Here is a 20,158-nt window from a genome sequence, read left to right as displayed (position 1 = left end):
ACTTGCAGATGTAAAACTAGAAACCTCTGAGACTTATTTGCTGAAGTTAGAGAAAAATCTGTCGTGGAATTTCGAAGTTATTTACATTTTACGTAAAAATGCGGTTTTAAATTTATGCCGATATCTCAAAGGTTTTTATACCTAAAAGAAAATAAATAACATTTTCTTAAAGTTTCATTAATATTTATTAAGGATGACAAAAATCATAGAAATCGGTTGAATCTTTCATTCTGAAAAACGCAAATCAAAAACATAACCAACCCGCATATAAATAGGTTCGGGCCACCTTAAGTTCATTTCACAAGCAGTCGTATAGTGCTGGCGTTTCCTCCTTGTCCGCCAGGCCTTCTCGCTCGTACCACGTGACTCGAAAAGCACAGGCTCCGCCCAGCAGGGGCACCCAACGACGGTTTCCTTCTAGTAAATACATTGTTAGCACTATTTAGGCTATCCAGATTACGATTAGATGTTTAGAAATGCCTTCTAAGCGGCGATTTAAAACTTGTATCTGTTCGGTCATCCCAGGGGAAATTGAGTCTTTTCGAAATTACAAGGGCTTCAGTATTATTTTTCCGAAAATTTTAGATGCAATTTCAAGTATTAATAAACTAAGACATTTTCTGGTTTCCAGGATTTCTCTTTCCATTGCATTTTCAAGTCCAAAAATTTTAGGTTTCCTTTTCTCTACCAAAAAAAAATAGCCTAACTTGGGAAGTGAAATGTGGAAATTAGACGTCAGAAAATCGAAGAAATTTATTATAAACTTCAAAAATCGTACACGAGTGCAACGATCATCTAGAAATTTTTAAGCCTACCTCAAGTAATATGGTGCCTCATGGCCCAGGGACGAGGCAAGTGCTGACGGCTCTTGTGGTGTGCTCGATTTTAGCTGTTAAGAGCTCGTCATTTGGTCACTTATAAAAATGACCTGGGACCTGCCTCAAACCCAGGCGTCTCTCTCTCGCTGAAAATGTGCCTGCAAAGGAAGGCGGGAAGGAGACAACAGGCGAGACGGCGCTTCGCCCGCCGTCTGTACCCTTCCCATGGTCCCTTGTGGTTCATCACCAGTCGCTCGCCTCTACCTTGCGAAAAACGAAGCGCCTGAGGAGGCTGACCTGCGACTATGTTGCAATCAAATGTGGGATGCAAGTTGGCAGCGTTTTGAGCCCAGAAACATTGATTTTAAAAAAATTGCTTTTTCAATTTCGGCATTCAAAGGTTCACTCAGACGCTCGAACTCGCTTACGATATTTACAAACAGTACATGTTGATAGCCAGCACTAAAAACTTAATATGGTATCTGCAGTTTAATCCGGATGAGCTTCAGTGACTTTTCGGAGCCCGAAAGTCATCCGTCACTTGTTGCCAATTCAACCGCGAAGGAGAAAGGCGAGAGTTGTCTAGTACTCACAAATAGACTCCATTGGTGTTAGTGATGATAAGAAGGGTCTCCATTGATACTAATGGTACGATTGGTACCAATAGAAAATGATGTCATTCTAATGTTTCTACTGGTGAATATGCATCTGGCCTGGCTGGGTAAAGAGTAATTTTAATGGTCCATTGGTAATTGCCCTGTACCCAGCCAGGTCACATGGGAAAATAATCTAAGTCCCCTTATAAAATGCATGTTCACCAACGGAACCATTGGAATGACATCACTTTGTATTGGTACCAATCGAACCATTGGTACCAATGGACCATCAGTTTGACGAATCGTATCCGTTTGTGTATATTGGACATGTGTGAGAATGGACCCACAACGTCCGTCGTTTGCACATTCTTCGTCTACAGCTATTTCAATAGGCTATTTCTGAGTTTTAAAATCTTTCACTTTCAAAACGAGGCTAAGTGCAAAAACTTTCTGTGACAATGAGTCCTATTTGCATGAGAATAAAAAGGAATTTTCATATCAAAGCTTATCAATGGCGTTTTAAAATCACATAAGTACACGTACTTGACGTTTTATTTCATTCTGTGGCATTGACAACTGCCAAACTATGACTGAATTGCAAAGGATTCACAACCAGCCATACGTCCTTGCTGTCTTGTTGCATATGTGTTCTTGTATACAAAATAATATAGTCATATGGTGATTAGTTCACAAACGTTTGACCCTCTCAAACGACATTCAAACGCGACCAAGGGCACCAACTCGAGGCTTGGGTGGACAAAATACAGTGATTTGCATGAAATTGTCCATTCAAGCCTCCGTCAACCTTGTGTTATAAGGAGCTTAAGCAACTACCACTACGACGACGACAACGTCAAAAAACAATTCGTTTTACGAGCAAAACAACTGCTCTGCACGTGCATCACGCTTCTTAGTACATTTGACGTCCACTGCAAGTACGACGTGAAACCTCCCAATTGTCCTTTCTCTATTTGGACAGGGATAAAGTCGTTAAGAATTCAACTCAACGAAAACTCGCCTACATTAATTGATGAATTGCTCGGTTTCAAAAGTGATGTTTTCACTGTCGTCGTAGTCGTTGTTGCTTAAGATCCCTGTGTGTGCTCCGTGGAGCGAAATGCGGTGAAGGTCCATCCGAGATTCAAGCAGTTCTTAATCTTGGTGTCACTACCCTTAGGCAAAACGGAGGATTTTGCCTCCACCACACAATAGAACACATAAAACAACATTAGAGGCATGGGCGCGTCGGTCAGCCAGGCATATGCTGAAGAACAAACCAGAGGTTACAGGCAAATATGAAGACACAAGTTGACGTGGCGAGGCTGACACGATACCTCGCGCTCAACACGCCAAGCTAGTTCACCGTACCGTGCCGTCATGGTATACAATTGCGTACATAAATCAATCTCGTTCCGAGATTTCTCTGAGGAGCGGGAAGAGGAGCTAGTTACTTTTCCACGGTTCTCTTCAGTGACGTTCGATTTAATCGCCAGAAACGAGGGGCACAAGAACAACACATTTTGTGACTGTACACGAACTATTGAGTAATAGTTTATTTTGACATAAAACTTAATATGACAGCTCCGGCTTAAAGCTCTACATAGTTACTCTGATATCAAGTGTTGTAATCACTAACTGGGGAAGGGTTTGGGGCATACTTCTGACAGTACATTTGGCAGTATGCTTTCCACATTTTGGAACAGACACATGATTTACTACAGCAGTCTTGATCATGCATACATTGTTAGAACGGTATTCACTGAAGTGACGTACAACCTTCTCTAGCCAATCATAAAACACTGGACGGAAGGTTGCCAAAAGGCGGAAAGAGAAATTGACACGATATATTTTAACCAACCACAAGGAGTTGAGTGCAGAAAGGATATTCTGGAGATTATTTTTCGACCCATCACTGAAACCCGTTCTAAACAAACTAACATTCCAAGGGACATGGCACGAAATCTTGCATGCCACGGAAATTAAGATCCGTTTTTCTTCTTTTTTTTCAAGTCAATATACAATATGTTTAAGTTTGCAGTGCTTTCTTCTCTGCAAGCTAATTTCTGAACAAAACAAGTCTGGTGGGGGGAGAGAACACAATGATTAGAAGGGGAAAAGAGACAACGTTTCTCTGTTGCCTACTTAAATCTACATTATTAACTACATACTCTACATACACTTTCACGAGCACAAACATCAACAACAAACAGGGACACGTTTACTGTACAGCAGCGCGATAAAGACAGTTTCCTTTTTAAAAAACTCCCAGGTCTTTATAACTCTTCTTTTTGTTTTGAAGTTTCTTCCCTTCCTTCTTCCTTCGCAATCAGAAGCAACAGAATAGTTTTTTGCAATCAACCAAACTTGGAATAGGGAGTCCGACAGTGGAGGGGGGCAAATATTACATCAACAGTCACGTTATAATTCAGACCATCTATACTAATGTATCCTTCTTCTAAGGGTGAGTTAAAAAGCTTTTCCATGTTCATAATATAAATCTAAATTATTATATGTACTTATTCACACTTCAAAAGGACAATATTCAGATTTTATAGAGATATTATGGAGTGTTTGCAAACAAAGAAAAATTGTTGTTACTTGGTTTTCGGTGAGGACGTATCGTTGAATTCATTTTAAGACAACAGAAAAGCCGTCTTTCTTGCTTTCATTCCAGAACTCCACTTAAACAATTAACTACGTAATTTCGGGTACCTTAAAATTTAAGTTTATCGACTGGGCACCATAAGCCGATCTTACAAATAGCTCAGTTCTCGGTACTTAAGTAAACAAAAAATCTCTCCCACTAAAATCCGATAGAAAATACCTTTAGAACAAGTTTTCTTTGCCTGCACAATTGATTTTCTCAAGAAGTAACAAATTTTAGTGCTCGAGTTACCAGCAGAACTCTTTCTAAGAAATTCGACTTCTAGAAAAAAAGTGTTTAATTTCACAGAAGAAGAGAACCAAACAACGCAATGTGACGACGACCACGCGTATAATCCCCCATCCCCCACCCCAACAAATTTCTCCGTTTCTCGGCCCAGTACATCACAGCTTACTCACAAAGTCCGGTGACAAACCACAGAAAACTAAAGGCTACGCATCCTGCATGATTTTGTACACTACTTACAAGGGCTGGTATCTGACATAATTTCTCGCTGGTATGTTTTGAGTAGACAGTGAGGCGGATGCCTTATGGTTTCCCCCGTCCAGTATTCGAATAAAAACAGCCGAATGTTATGTGCCGCATATCCGCAAGCAGCCTGAGAAAGGGCTGAAGGTTCGATGAAAAGTTGGGGAGGGAGAAGAGGGAAGCCATCACAGAAGTTCATACTGGCGCAAATGCATTCGCTGGAAAATGTCTCGGCAGTCGTTAAACACCCGTCGAATATTCTCCGTGTCTACTGCGCATGTGAAATGTGGATAACAATAATGTTTACCATCTCCACTGGCTGTACTGATTCGCTGAAAAAAAGTAAAAATACAACCGTTAATGGATTTACATTCGGTGGAACTGAACGCTCAGGTGCAGTGGCAGTGATAAAGAAAGTAAATAAATTCCTGTTGGTATGAACGAACGTGAGTCTGCATTAGACCTTGTTAACGATACCGCCATCTTGACATGCGCTTAAAAAAGAAATGTCAGGTGGTTTCAAACAAACAAGCAAACAAGTGATAAAAGCTGCTAGTGCAAGAAATCGCCTGTTTCTTTCCTGTACGCAGAAGCGAACATAGATGTTCTCACAGCAAACAATAATGACGTAAAACTTGTCGAAACTCGAACTAAAATAGTCGTCTCGTTTTGAGAGCATTAAAAAACTCTCCCGCAAATACTCGCACTAGGAAATTTTATCATTTATTGCCCCCTGAAATACCACGTGATATTGCTTTTATTCCACTGATCCTAAAGCGCGTGCAATGATGATACGTAGGTAAGGTTTTGAAAGTTGCAATGTATTCATCATTCAACTTTTAATTTTACCATCATCCCCCAGAGGTTTGAGCGATTGGTAAGGGATGGGGGGAGGGGGAGGGGGGTACGCTCTCCCAATATGATTGGGTTTTCGTATTAGGCGCCGCACGTGACTTGTGTATCCTGAGTGACCTGATGAAGGATTAAATTGCAAGGAAGGTCACCCCAGTGACGCAAATTATGAAGTTGAAGGAATTAAGACTGCAAAAATTCAATCTTACCGGGATTCGATTCCTGATATCTGGGATACCGGTAGAGCGCTCTACCCAATAAACTGATGATCTCCTTTGCAATTTGTTTCTTCTTCGCGCAGTTCCAATAGTTCATATTCATATATTTATTATTTAATTGAAGTGTATGCAACAGGAATTTTCTTTTTGTCGTTTTTAGTTCTACAATATGTGCAAAATATGTATTTGAAATTTAAACTCGTTAATTATATTGCAAAACCTATGTTTTTGCCCTCAAAACTGGCGATTTTGCCTTCAAGAATGTCCGCCCTATCGCGCGGCCAAAATGACAAGTATGACGTACAACGATTCGGCGTAACTTAACGAAGTGGCAGAGACAAAGAATGAACATAATTTCCCGCTGGAACGAATGCACATGAACCGCTATGACGTCAAATGAATAAGCCACTTTACAGTTTGAGCTGCACATCCATTGCTGTCTCTTACTCTTGAATATAAATAAGAATATAATCCAAAAAGTGTCAGATGTTTTAGTATATCATGAAACTAAAAAACCGGGAATGATTGAAAATTCTAAGACGTCAAGGAAAATCTTTACTTACAAAGGAATTCATCACGAATAAAATATTTAGCTCTTGTCACTGATTCCTCGTCTCCAGGCTCCGCTGTGGCTGCAAAAGAAAGCATCATAAATGTGAGGCCTACTTCATGCCTAAAGCACCTAATAATCAGGTGACTTATAAGTAAGGGCCCGTCCTGTACCGATATCATTGCTGAAAATTAAAAGCTAACAAAGAGAGGCAAATTTTAGGGAGCGTAAGCCATATTGGGTGGTATTGACAGAGGTTACATAAAGATTACCAGAGCGTGATTGGCACGATGCAAAGGGATGAACAAAAGCAGTAAATTTAAATTACTCAATTGAAACAAGCAGGTAACAGTTTACATGACCAATGATAAACAAAGGGAAGTGCTTGCAATTTAACAGTATAACTGTTTTTGCTCTGGGAAAAAGGCATAAAAAATTCTTGTCTATCTTACCATCTGGAGGAGTTCTATACCGAGCAAAGTCCGGGAAATAGTCCTCAATCTTGGACTTTCCAGCCCGCACCTTTTCTTTTAACAAGTCTTGCTTGTTAAGAAACAATATTACTGAGATTGTTCTCAGCTATCTAAAAAGAAAACAATGAGCAAATTAACAAGTTATACGCACTACAGGTGTATTGTTGTAACAATAATTACTGAATGAGGCTGGGTATGATATGAAGAATTATACAGGAGGTGATATACACCTAGGCCAAAGGCCAAGATGGGTAACCGCCTCTGAGAGCTAATTCTTCAAATCATATGGAAGCCAAAGTCTACAATAGGTTTATTAGTCATTCAAAATATTTCAAAGTTCTTAACAAGCTGGCCCCATCAAAAACTTTCTTCAAAACATTCGCCTTTTTATTGGCACCATTGCATACAGTTACTCCTTAAGAGGCTGTCCGCGTAAGAACCGATAAGGCAAATTTTGGTCTATCACGGATTGCCCTGATTTTTTCAGTGGAAGATAACTATCCTATCCCATGAGGAAATATCACATTTATTTGGACCAACCCAATTTTTTCTCTATTTTACATAGAGATTTTCTAGGTCACCTAAAACTAGCCAGTTTGCATTCGGAAGTGGTGCGATTTTGGTGAAACTTTAGGGCTCTTGAAAACCTACCTTACAAAGCCGAATAAGCTGATTATTTTACACACAAAAGTTTTAACTCTGGTTAATAGTTTCAAGGTTTAATGGTTGCATTCTGTGGAAATTTAGCTGAGATATGATTTTTTTAAAATGACCTTTAATTTGCTGAGAAGGAAAAGTAATTTGCATAACTAGAGTTGAACGGTAATTTCGCAAAAGTGGCACCTGACCCAGACTCAAGTTTATGATAAAGCAGAAGTACTAAGACCAGTCTACTTCTTAATGCAATAAAATTTGTGGGCACTCTTCTTTGCGTGCTGTACAAAGTTCCGTTAATGTTCCAAAATTCGCCATTTTGACAGCAAAGCTGGAATTGTAACGGTCTGCATCTGGTCGACTAATTTCCACAGCTTTAAGGTTTCTAGTTATCACTAACTGTCATTAGACCCTTTAAATGTTGGACTTTCGAAAACATGTGGAGAAAACTTAGTAATCGCTTTTTCTTGAGTTTTTTTCTTGTCGACGATGAACGTGACTTCACTTTCCGAATGCAAATTAGCCTTAGATGCGTCGTTTCAACAACTTGACATGAAACATAATCCTTACATTTCACATTTCTAAGGGGAAAAATAACTCTCCTTTCCACAGAAAAACACGAACCATCACTTACAATCCCCTTAAGGTCTGTTTTTTTTTTTTTTTTTTTTTTTTGACGAGGAAGAAGCAGCTGAATAATATATCATGATCGATATATGTTTGCGTGGCTTAAAATAATTCAATTACTGTGGCCTGTCACGCATTCCTAAAGGGGAGCGGTCGATTAAAAAACAATAGTGTTGTATCGATCAATTTTATTATATTGTCATCTTTTTTAAAATGATAGTTATTGATAATAATAAAAGATAAGAGTTAACATGGTTAACTTGCAAGGTAAGTCCTCTTGTCAGCACAATAAAATTTGTGGGCACTCTTTTTTGCTTATCAGATCTTTGTACACGGCACTGTGATAAAAAAAAATGCCCCACACTTTTTCTATCTTAAAAAGTTTTTTTTAAGAGAAAATCCATGTATAGCTTTGCAAAAGGCAAATTAGCTGTAAACTTCAGATTCTTTCAAAGATCTTTAAAGCGTTTATCGGTAGCAGAATGAAACGAGAAAAATAGTTTCTTTTTTCAGTGAATATACGCAAAAGGGATTATCTTAGTTTTTAGTTTTTGTTGGGGTATAACATCCGTATTCCCAAGATGATCTTGTTTTGGTTTCAATCTAATTGAATTATAATGCAACAGGTGCCAGTTTCAAATATAATTGTGTCAATGAAATGGCTTATCCGTCTATTTCATATGATCAAGCTGTTCTTTCCGTGTGGTCCCATTAGGGGTGTGGAGGGAAATGTGTTGGTCGCAGAGTGCATGAATGATATTACGTCTCACTTAGCCAGCTGTCACTTGTCTAAGTGTGGCAAAGTCAAAGACTGAATGAATTCATTTTAGCGAGAGTAGAGGTTTGGTAGGTATTCGGAACTGAAATTGTCCAGACCCCTCTCCCCTTAGGAAAAATCGGAGAAGGGGCCCCTTCTCCGAAGGGGCGGGGGGAGGGGTGTACACAGGCTAACACTAAAATGACAATCTGCCCAAGGCACAGACACCTACTTGGCAGGTTTTTTGCGAGCGCCAAGGTCCTGTTAGGCTCAATTGTACGCCGCTGTGCTGGAAAATGAGTCCCCAAGGGACCTGGAGACGGCGGAAATCGAGCCTAAGGTCTTGTCAATACCCCGGTCACACTCTGTATCATACTGGCGAAAAAAACTACTGTGAAAATAATAACTACTGAGCGAAATAATTCAAAGTTTTGCTGCATCATGTAAGTATCATTCTTTTTTCTTCTTCATGCAAAAAATTTCCAAACGTACAGAGATATTCTAATTTCTCTATTTAACATTTTACCTTGCGATGTTTTCTGATATTCGTTTCCCGTTTATTTGAGCTTGCAAAGACAGTTTATTTATTTCTATTTTTTGACAGCCGTGTATCTTGCCCTAATCAATTCTTATCTTTAAAATACTCTACATAAAGGTTAATCCGTGTGTTGTAAAAGATAGTTTTCTGGTGATTGTTTGAAGAGCATTATAAATGGCAAAAACAGAAAGAACTTTCTACACAGAGTCAGGATTCACCCTCATCCTCAGGGCTTTCCCGCCCCTGCCATTTTCTAAGAGGAATGTCCTGGGGACGTGTATAAAAACTATTTCATTCTTGCAATAAATTTTTTTTTAAACTGAAGGCCATCCCAATTTAATGCTTCGTTTCCCATCGTCCGACCGACCCATTTGTTTGGAAAAGTAAAAAAAAAGAACAAATTCCAGAATCACTTGTAAAGAAGCAAGTACTTTAATGTACAAGCGCACGATTTTGTCTTATTAACGCCAATTATCTGAAATTATCATCGATATTTCTTTTTTGTAGCCTTTTTAGACATTTGATAGTCCTGATAATATACATCTTATACCATCTGATTTTATCTTGCAGACTAAACGTGGGATTTAATATGCAATCATGCGTTCATTCTTTTTTTTTTTTTTCCGACCAACCGACCCACCTTCACGAGAGGGAGGGCGATGGGAAACGAAACATGTTATTGGGATGGCCTAATAAACAGTGTTTAAAACATGTCTCTGGTTTTGTAACAGTTAGTGAGACTTAAAAGTACCAGAATGTTCAGTTCAACTTTATATAGCCGATTTGCTCCTCCTGTCACAAGAAACGTGAAGAAACTTGACGCCAAAGGGTCGAGAAGAGTACGATGCGATTGAGCAGTCAGCAACCATGTTCACACCTTTGCCGGAGAGGTTTATTGGACACGATTTTTCTGTTTTTCTTGTTTTGATAACGTTTTTATTAAGTCTTCAAAAATGCCTCCAGATTGCTGTTTTTTTTTGTATTTATACCCTCTTGAACAATGTGCTCCATCAAAGTGCTCCTCCCATCTCTCCATTTTTCACCTACTTTACCATCCACCCTCTCTCCCCTCGGTTCCACCTGTACTTTTACAAGCATTTATACTTAAAGGGGTGAAATTTCTCCTGTGTATGTTAATTTCTGAAAAATTACGTCCTTCTACTTTTTCCTTAAATTCTTAAACTTTGTTCCTTTTTCTTTAAGAACAGCCAAAGATGCTGCTAAGGCTGAAATAAGCGCACTCGCCCTTTCATATACTTCATCTAGTGAAATGCCTACCCTTTCATATACCTGAAGCCTGAAAAAGATACCCCTTTCGGGCGGAGCCTCCCCGTATAGGCCATCATAGGGAGTTCCCCCCCACCACCGTTCCAATTCCGTGCTCACCTATTGCCAGCCCTTCTTGGACTCTAGGCCCGTTTGAGTCAACACCTAAAAATAGTCCTAACACTAATCTAATGAACTTGAATATAAATTGAACTTGACCATAGAGATCTGCTGCAAGAAGACAAGGTGTTCGAAAGGCAAAATCTTGTTGCAGGAATCGCTGAAGAGTAATTGAGATAACAACACCCTCAATCAGAAGTTTTCAACCTATGTGTATGTCAAAGGAAGACCAATCTAGTCAGTTCAACGTGGTAGATGGATTTGTTCTCTTTAGACTCAGTTATTTTTATTATAGTGATTTGCAATCGTTTGCATTTTCATCTTCGAGGTCTATTTTTCGGAGACATATCTCATGACAAGTGCTGAAAATAGCATTGGTTCCAATTGTTTTATTGGGGTAATATACCATTGTATCAATGATAATGCTGGCCCCTCGCTTGAAAATCCGCTCTGTGGGCCCTGAAGTTCAGTACATGAAAAGATTTAAACTGGACCTAAGTGTACATGTTTTTATACACTATATTTCATTATAAAATGCATTTACAGGTAAGTCAATAAAGCTAAATGCTGACACGGCAAATTAACAGACCGTCTGTTTATTTGCAGTGTCCCCATTTTGCTGTCCAAAATGTACGAGCATACCTAAATGTGCAAGTTTCATTTCATTATGAATGGCCAAGTATTCCAAAGTTCTCTTCAAAATGTTACTTACACGTCTTAGGCCAGACACTTTTCGTTCCTTTCCTGTTAAAGTGCAGGTAGTAAAATGTACAGCATATATAGTGTGTAGTTTTGTTTTCTTAAATTGTAGAGGGGAAACATGAGCGTCCACTGCTATTAAAAACGAAAGTCGGAATCTTTCTTCATAATTTGGGAAATTCCAGTCCACTTTGAAGATGTTTTGAAATCATTATGGACATCAATACCATCAGAATACCTTCCAAAGGTATTAGATTGTTTCTGTGGAGTGCAACATTAATGAAAATGTCGAATATGCTTCACAGAAGTACCGACTGCGATTTTGAACAAGTTGAAATCATTCAGGCGTCAGACGGGGCACTAGGACCAAGTATCAAGAACTCGTTCCCAGGTGTGAACAGCAACAGGAGAGAATGACAACAGGTGATAACTGCTTGTGTAACCGATGTAATTTTATGGTAAATGTACTGTATTTACCTTTTGCTCCATCTGTAACGGTATGTCGCAAAATATGTGCATGTTCAAAGCTAAATAAACGTGGTCTTACCTTACCTTCGGTAAATTGTCGTCCTTTTGCCTGAGAAGTGATCAGAAGTGGTACGTACTTTTAGCGATTTTAATTTTGCTGAGAAGAGAAAATGCGTCACGCCATTTTAGATCGATAACACAAAAAGAACTCGTTTAAGCGATGAGAGACTTGGAAAGATTCCAGAAGGAAAGACTAGTTATTACCCGGCATTTTCGAGTTGCTCACCACGATACTGCAAAGTCAGAGGGAAATAACTGAAGAAGTTATAGTACACAGTCCGGCTTCAGTAGAATTACAAACTAAATTAACAATAAATAAATTAACTGATTTATTCCTCTCTGACAATAATCACCGCGGATAAAATTATATAATAATACATTTGAAGGAGTTTGCAGTATTCCAAAGTATTCCGATTTCACGATATCCGTCAACTATAATAGAGAGTTATAAGAAACTTGACTCGTCGTCAAATTGGCAATTTTTTCTTCTGCGTTCAATCCTGGAAATGTCAATGCCGCTCCTTGCGCATTCAGGAAAATGTTTTGATATCGCTTGCTAGTGAAACCAGTGTCCAATGCTGACGTGTGTCTATTTCTTCGTTCAAGGCAGTTTGATCTTGAGCCTTTGATCGTAAGGCGCACAGCTAACAACAGCTTTCTTGATTTTTAGCAAATTTTTAACTTTACTCCTCTCCACGTCGAAAACCCGTACTCATTTTCTCACCAAACAAAACATGACTAATCTATTTATATGATTTATGTCGCTAAACGTGGCATCATGCAACGCTGATAACTCTTCGTCAAAGATTAATGCTTAGGAATGATAGCGGATTTAGCTCGAGATCAGAGAATCAAAATTCTCACGCTACCATTACATACAAGCTCTGCAATACACGTACTAGTGGAGGGAGGTTAGAAAGAATATTTGGCGTTAAATTTACACAACTTATACCAATGTCGCTATATAGACGTGCTCATCAAGAAAATGTTTTCTACTATAACTGAAACAAATAAAATTTTAAAACCCAAAGCACTAATCCACATTTTTAGAACGTGTTGTTTGCCCATTTTTGCTTTGCGTGATTCATTTCTACCACAAGAACAAAGAATCGAAGTTTTAATGTTTTGTTACTGATACTTATTATCTATTAGAATTAGAAACTGAAATAATTCAATTTGACAACCAGGGACGGATCTCTGTAGCTCATGATCAAAGACGGAAATTTGTCAAGAATCAAATAAAGCCGAAACAAAGGACAAGTTTCGAAGTTTCAAAATGGGCTGTACTGAAAGACTCCTTCCGCGGTCCCTTCCGCGTGGTACTGTAAGAAAAATAAAGAGTCTTAACACTTACCTGAATAATTAAACTTGGGGATTGATTTCAGAAACTGAAGTCAGTCAATAACAGAAATGTATAAAATAGGGACAACTGAACGCGTTTAAGTTTAGTATTGAAGTAAAATGTAGTAATAAACTTACGACTCCCCCGATGTACGTGAACTTTCAAGACACTAAAAATTCGTTTGACTGACTTGTTCAGTTTTTTATTAAGTTATCAAACATTGATTTCCATGATCATGTTAACGAATATCCGCATTTGGATTTGCCTTGTCTTTAAAAAATACCAAGGCTCACCGATGAATGCAGTTGCGAAGTCTCTTTCAACTAAACATGATTCATAAACAGAGTAGATACCAGAAGTAATGATACTAATATAAACAGCGTAGGATTGATGATATTTTTAACAATTTAAATTTTAAATCTGCGAACAAAAGCTTTTAATTACTGTTTGGTAAATTTGCCTGAACACAAGAAAGAGAAAGAAAAGTGACATTTCTGTTTTTCAGAGGATGAGCTTCATTTACAAATGTGTCATTGTAGAACAATAAGCTAACAATAGCCATTTTAAAATATCGAACATTAATCAAGATAAACTGGACAAGACAAGAGCAAATCAACGAAACTCCAAAATTTTGGAAGAATCAAATTATAATAATTTTTTATGGAATATTGCGGATAATACTTTCAAAGATGAGACGTCGGACATCAATTTTGTCGGTAAGAACACATTTTTTTAAGAAAATACGTTTATCACCTTTGCCGATCTAATTTTATTCAACAAAATATCTTAAACCGAAATTCAACTTATTATTTTATTACCTACCAATTTAAGTGAACTGCAAAATGTGTTTATCTTATGTCGATTCGGTTAAGATTTTCAGGTTTTTTCGCTAATATCATTTAACCTGACTCGCGTTAATATTGTTACTATATCAAGAAAGCTAGGAGTTCCTCTATATATACATACCTCAACATCTATTCAAGAGTGTTCTCATTGTAAATCTTCTGTAAATATTCGATGTCAGTCTTAGATTGAATCCCAAGGCGATTTCCAAGGGCACACGGTGTTAAGTTTTACCCGTGAAAACACGTTCACAGACACTTCAGCGATTATTGTTAATTTGAACTTACTAGGGGATTTTCAAACTCGCTATTTTTGAGGCTAAACAATATCAAAACATAGCTTCCACGCCATAAATGACCCTGGAAAATTTTAAAATACCCAGCCTAACTGGGCGGTCAATCGCCAAAACTAACTGAATAGAAATTTTCTCAAAATTTCGGTATTTTCTGTGTAAGCCTTCAATGAAGAGCTCTTCAATTTGGGCTATAAATTTTCGAAGAAAATACAGAGTTTTCTTTGTGATAAAGCTCTTAAAATTGATAAGCTATACTAAATAGCTAACGTGAATGGCCCAAAGAAATCCTAATGCAAATCTGATCTGTTGGATCGATACCGTGAAAGCTTTGCTTTGCATGGAATCATCTCATCTTTCATGTATTAGTAGCATGTATATCTACACTACCTAGTAGATAATCCTTTCCACAAAATATATTTAATGACCATCGACAGTAGAGGTTTACGAGGTAAATGAAACACTTTGTAAACATCGAGAACTATCTAGTTAAAGGCAAGTAGAGAATCACCGCCTCCGTATCGAGTTAGGGCGTTTATTCAGACGTGAGTCATAAAATAGCTTTAGTAAGATAACTCTGATCAACAAAAACAACAGTCTTGTTAATCAGACAAACGGTTCAGTAATGATGATCGTGATGATAAATTCGAAATAGTGAATTTAAAGAAAACTGATATCTACAACAACTAAATTAACATGACCGATGCAATAATAAAATAAATTGAGTTCAACACAGCGACACATTACGGCTCCGTGATTAAAAGCAAGAGACCTTTACAGTAATACAGCGTTTTATTCATTTTTACAGTTCGTCAAGCTTGTTAATTTATCTAGCTACAAAACCAAAATCTACTTTTACAAAATTATTTGTCGCTATTTTACAAATGAAACTTAATAAATATAAAATGTTGAACAAATATAATGGTTCTTTACACAGTGGCACCCAACGACGGTTTCCTCTTAAATACGTTTAGGTTATCCAGAGTACTTTTAAATCTCCAGAAATATAATGTATCCTAAGCGGGGCTATAAAATTTGTACCTTTTGGCTCATCGTAGGGGAACTCTCCATCATTTTTTAATCCCAAACCTGTTATATTTTCTTTTTTCTACGAAAAATAGCCTAACCTAGTAGGTGAAATTTGAAAAACTATTAAAACTTCTTCTTGACCATGAAGCAGGAGCATGAATCATCGAGCGACTGTGTAAGTTCATATCTCTAATTAAACTTGTTACACTGAGATTAGTTGCCGGTTGGAATTAGAATTGACCAGAATGGATAATGGCCACTAAGACCGAAGAGAGATTGAAATTATGAGGTTAATAATGTACCACTCTTTCAATTCGAGGTCAGTTTAGTTTGAAATAATTGGACAAAGCGATAACATCTCGCGATACTTTTCTTTCAATTATACCGTTATTCCTTGGTTATATATAAATGATCGCACTTGGATTAAAAAAAATCCAAGAACAACTGATCATCAATTTATTTCTTTTAAAAGTTGTGATCTGTTGGTTACAATGATGTAACAAACAATGTGTACAGTAAAACTGTGAAAATATACTGACAGTAGTTGAAAAATCATGCAAAGACCCCCTTCATTGGACGCGTCGATTACTTAGCAATTTAATATTTCCGAAATTAGAATACATCATTGGCTGTTTAGTGAGCATGTTTTGACGAGAATCTTAATCATACAAGGATATTCTCTGTCCCTAACAGAGTGTTGCTATGCACAGTGTACGAAGCTTTTAAATTTTCTCTAGCTTTTTTTCAAATTATGCTTTTTGATTTAATGTTTCTTTAATATTTCTTATTTCACCCAGTTCTCGTAACTTTCATGAAGACAGATCACCAGTTGAGGAAAACAAGGTAAATCATACATACGTAAGCCATGCTCTAATCTTCCTACACCCATTGTAATGTCTGTTGTTTCTAAAACATATTTCAAGTACACGGATCAGAGTAGGAATAACTCCAGTCAATATAGTACACAAAACTTTTCAAGGTAAAATGTCAATAAGCACTATTTAACAATCATGGTAAAAAAAGAAAGAGTTTTCAGTGCCCAATGATAGTATAAAACTTGATTCCTAGCTTTGCTTCTATTTCGAACAAAAGTATTTGGAATTTCCGCAAAGAGAAATTTTCGAATTTGGATGTGGGTAAAATCTGTACCTCATTCTGGATGGAGAAATGAAACAAGAAAATTGTACTTCTCTTAGCTACAAAAAATCCTTTTCAAAAAATCGAACTGCGAACTGTCCTCACTTTAATTTTTTTTTCACCGCACAAAGAGGTAATAAGCTGACGGCCATCCTCGTAAAGCTACAACACCAAATCAAAAGATCGCCCGGCGGTTAAAGGACAAAATTGAGCTATACTAAGGGATAGATCCTACGCGTAATAAAATTTTAATAAATATAGTAACTGCGTTGTGTCTGGTGGATTTTCGACCACGGAAAGATCTGCAAAGGATCTCAGTTACTGAAAAACACATGAAACACGAATTTCCTCATGCTAAGCAGAAAGAACCAATCAAAATGCTCGACGCCATTTATGTGTGAATTTTAATCACTGGGCCATGATTTTGTTAAAACTTGTTTTGAACGTGAAACGGTTAAGCAATTATCGCAAGAGAGATAAATTAACCTGTCGCGATAATCACTGCTATCATTTGGCTTTGGCAATTGTGAAAGAAGGTAAGAGTGAAGTTCAAAAGACGCTATAACAGTTCTCAAGACTCCATAGCATTCAAGTCGTTCATTTTTCCAAGGCATATCTTAAGTATGAAATATATCGTTAATCTTGTTATTGTAATTTTAATTGAACTCACCAAAATATTTCATACTATGATCAAACATTTAGTGCACAAGTTAGACATTGATGATGCGATCACGAGTTAATATGACCACCATGTTATTTGTACTGATTTTATCGCTCATGGCCGCTTTCTGCTCTGCCAAGAACAACAAACAATCAGACACCAAGGTAACTGCATTCATACTCATGATCACAACACATTTTTTATTACAGTTGATGTTAATTTACGGAGAAAACAAGAAAAAACTAGGTATCTTGAGTTAATTTAACAAAATCACTGAGTCAGAAGGTTGATTAAGAAATGCTTAAAATGCTTTAAAAATTAAGATGGTATGATTACTTGTGCAACCGATCGGTATATAAGAGAAAGAACATTTTCAAGTTTAAAACAATTAAAAGTAACATTATTACCAAGTAAACGTGGTAATACTATAACATGTCTTCTTTAATATAAGACGAATTTCCGTAATCAAAATTTGCGCGTTCATCTAAGAAACCCAAATTCGCACGTCCTCAACTGGATTAAAACGCTAGATGACAGACAATATTGTCCAAAGCTACTAGCATTTAGTCATTAAATTTCCTCTTTTTGCAGCCTGTTTCATCTTGTCCATCTTGCAACAATGGTGGACAAACTGGGATGTGGACATACATGACATGTGTCCCAGGAGCCCCTGGGGCACCTGGTCGAGATGGAGCCAAAGGAGAACTGGGCAGCCCGGGGAAAACTGGGACCCAAGGACCACGCGGTGCTGATGGAAAGAAAGGAGCAAAGGGAGAGCCTGGGATCCAGGGTTCCGCCGGACAAAAAGGAGAGCGAGGGGACAAAGGCGACAGTGTAACGCCCCGACTGGCTTCACACACGAACTGGAAGGAGTGTGCTTGGAAAAAAGCGGACGGCAAAGATTCAGGACTGATATATGTAAGCGAGCGATATCATTGTGTAACCAGAAAAAAAAATACTGTTAAATTTCTCAAAACGAAGAATTCATCGATATAATTGACTTTCATTGCGCCATAGATGACATAAGTCTTATATATTTTATTATAATTGTTTCTTCCAGAACTGTGACTTTTTGAAGAAATACCCGGACACTTCCCTCCATGTCTACTACGCTGGTAACTTCAGGGTTCACGGATGTGACGACTACTGCAGTCGCTGGTATTTCACCTTCAATGGAGCCGAGTGCAGCTCTCCTGGAACTATTGACGGTGCATTGTACTTGTACACATTGGGCCAAAAGTTAAGTCCTCAGCATCACCGTCACATTGAAGGTCACTGTAATAACATTCAGAAAGGAAAGGTGCGAGTTGGATTCTGGGTTGGAAAGTGCGTCACAGGCCATAAGCTTTCTGACGCCTACACTGGTTGGCATTCACTGAGTCGTATCTTCGTTGAAGAAGTGCCAAAAGCCCAACAGTAAGCACCAGTCAGGTGATCATCTGGACTTTTTAAACACAATGGCGTTAGCAGATATGTAGTGACTGGGTAATGAGGTGTGTAAAGTAACGGTTGCTATCAAATCTGTATCAGCTAAAAATAAAATCCAGAAGCATCCACTGTTATGTTCAATTGGCTCAATGTTATACTTGCCTCATCAATTTTCCCTATTGAGTCATAACAAAGACGTACCTTGCGTCGAATTATAAACTGCCTTTCTCTTCAACTCCCCTAATTCGTCCACTTGCCTCTTTCTCATTCAGAAACAAAACCTTTAAGGGGCTATTTCAAGGTGAATTCCACAGTTCAGTTTATTTGGTCAATAGCTGAGGCGAAATTAAAACTAAGTATCCTCAGTCATCTTTCTTATACTTGAACTCTATAGAAGCGTGTATTTTAATTTTTGTTATATTTGTCAACAGCAAAACAACTTAGGTATATAGAGATAATTACTTCATGGACAGGGGGCGCGTACGGGATTTTCGCACGAGTTGGTGATGTATCAGAAATGGAGCGAGCGCAGCGAGCGAGTGAGATTTCTGATACAAACAACGAGTGTGAAAATTCCGTACAAGTCCCCTGTCCATGAAGTAATTTATTTATATATTTCATACATACTGAGTGAACATTTCTTCTTATTATTTGGGAAAACTTCTCTTTATTTAGAAAAAATGACCAGCGAATTTAAGAAACAAGGGCCAGCTCAAACCAAATGCCATAAAAAATATGTCATTCGTTGGGCTCTACAAATGTTGTGAGTTAAAATATTGACAAAAAATTGATTAAAAATAAACTACAATTTACTGACTCAAGACTGTCTACGATGATTACATCATTAAATGACCCTTAAAACACCGAATAGTACTATCAATAAAAAAGCTTTGGCAATTGTCACTGGAATGGTTCAGCAGGCGGGATGTCCTCATCGGATGAGTCGAGAACTCGCTTGTTGCGTATCTATTACTATAAACAGTAACAGTAACTATAAACTCACTCAGAAAATCATTGAGTCGGCCTGTGATTGAATCTCTTCTATTTTTCTGCTTTCTTGCTTGGATTTCAGAAACTCGGAGAGCAAGCCGACATCTCGTCTAGCTTTCGACAACGTTTGTTTGTTTTTCTGTTCTTCGATAAATTGGTTAACGGACTTCTGCAAAGCGGGAAAGCAGAGGATTTCTCCTTCAGCCATTATTTAGTTTCTTCTGGCAATTTTCTTGAGATATTATCCAAACCAAAAATCTAAACGTTTTAACTTTTTGACAAAGCTGCCAGAATAAAACCTTTTATGAAAACACAAAGCCACCGAAAACACGGTTGCTTTTGGTGGGTGCGCTGTGATTGGTCGAAACGTTCTACTCACACGTGAAAAAGCCGTTTCGCTTTTCTGATTGATAAAGGCACGAACGTATAAAGGCACGAACCATGTTTTCACTCAGGTTGACTCAAACAGAATCACTCAGTATGTATTGAATAAAAAGGTATCCACTTATTGTTTAGGCCGGCTCTGAGCCACTTATTTTGTTTTTAATGCAAACTGTTATTTTAGGGTCCTAAACAATTGTAGCACAGCTCCTTGAAATTAATCTTT

The 20,158-nt window shown here is 37.8% G+C and overlaps 1 protein-coding gene across 1 annotated transcript; it reads left to right on the top strand.

Moving 5' to 3' along the window:
- The first annotated feature begins 17,144 nt into the window (after positions 1-17,144).
- LOC140928135 (collagen triple helix repeat-containing protein 1-like) lies at positions 17,145-18,671 on the top strand. The gene is made up of 3 exons (XM_073377846.1): positions 17,145-17,297; positions 17,725-18,051; positions 18,194-18,671. The coding sequence occupies exons 1-3, from the start codon at positions 17,193-17,195 to the stop codon at positions 18,551-18,553; spliced, it is 792 nt and encodes a 263-aa protein (XP_073233947.1). The 5' UTR covers positions 17,145-17,192; the 3' UTR covers positions 18,554-18,671.
- Positions 18,672-20,158: the final 1,487 nt, after the last annotated feature.

This window comes from Porites lutea, chromosome 2, assembly GCF_958299795.1.
Source record: "Porites lutea chromosome 2, jaPorLute2.1, whole genome shotgun sequence".
Lineage (NCBI taxonomy): Eukaryota > Metazoa > Cnidaria > Anthozoa > Scleractinia > Poritidae > Porites > Porites lutea.
Note: the sequence above shows the minus strand (reverse complement) of the source record. Positions and strands in the feature narration are given on the sequence as shown.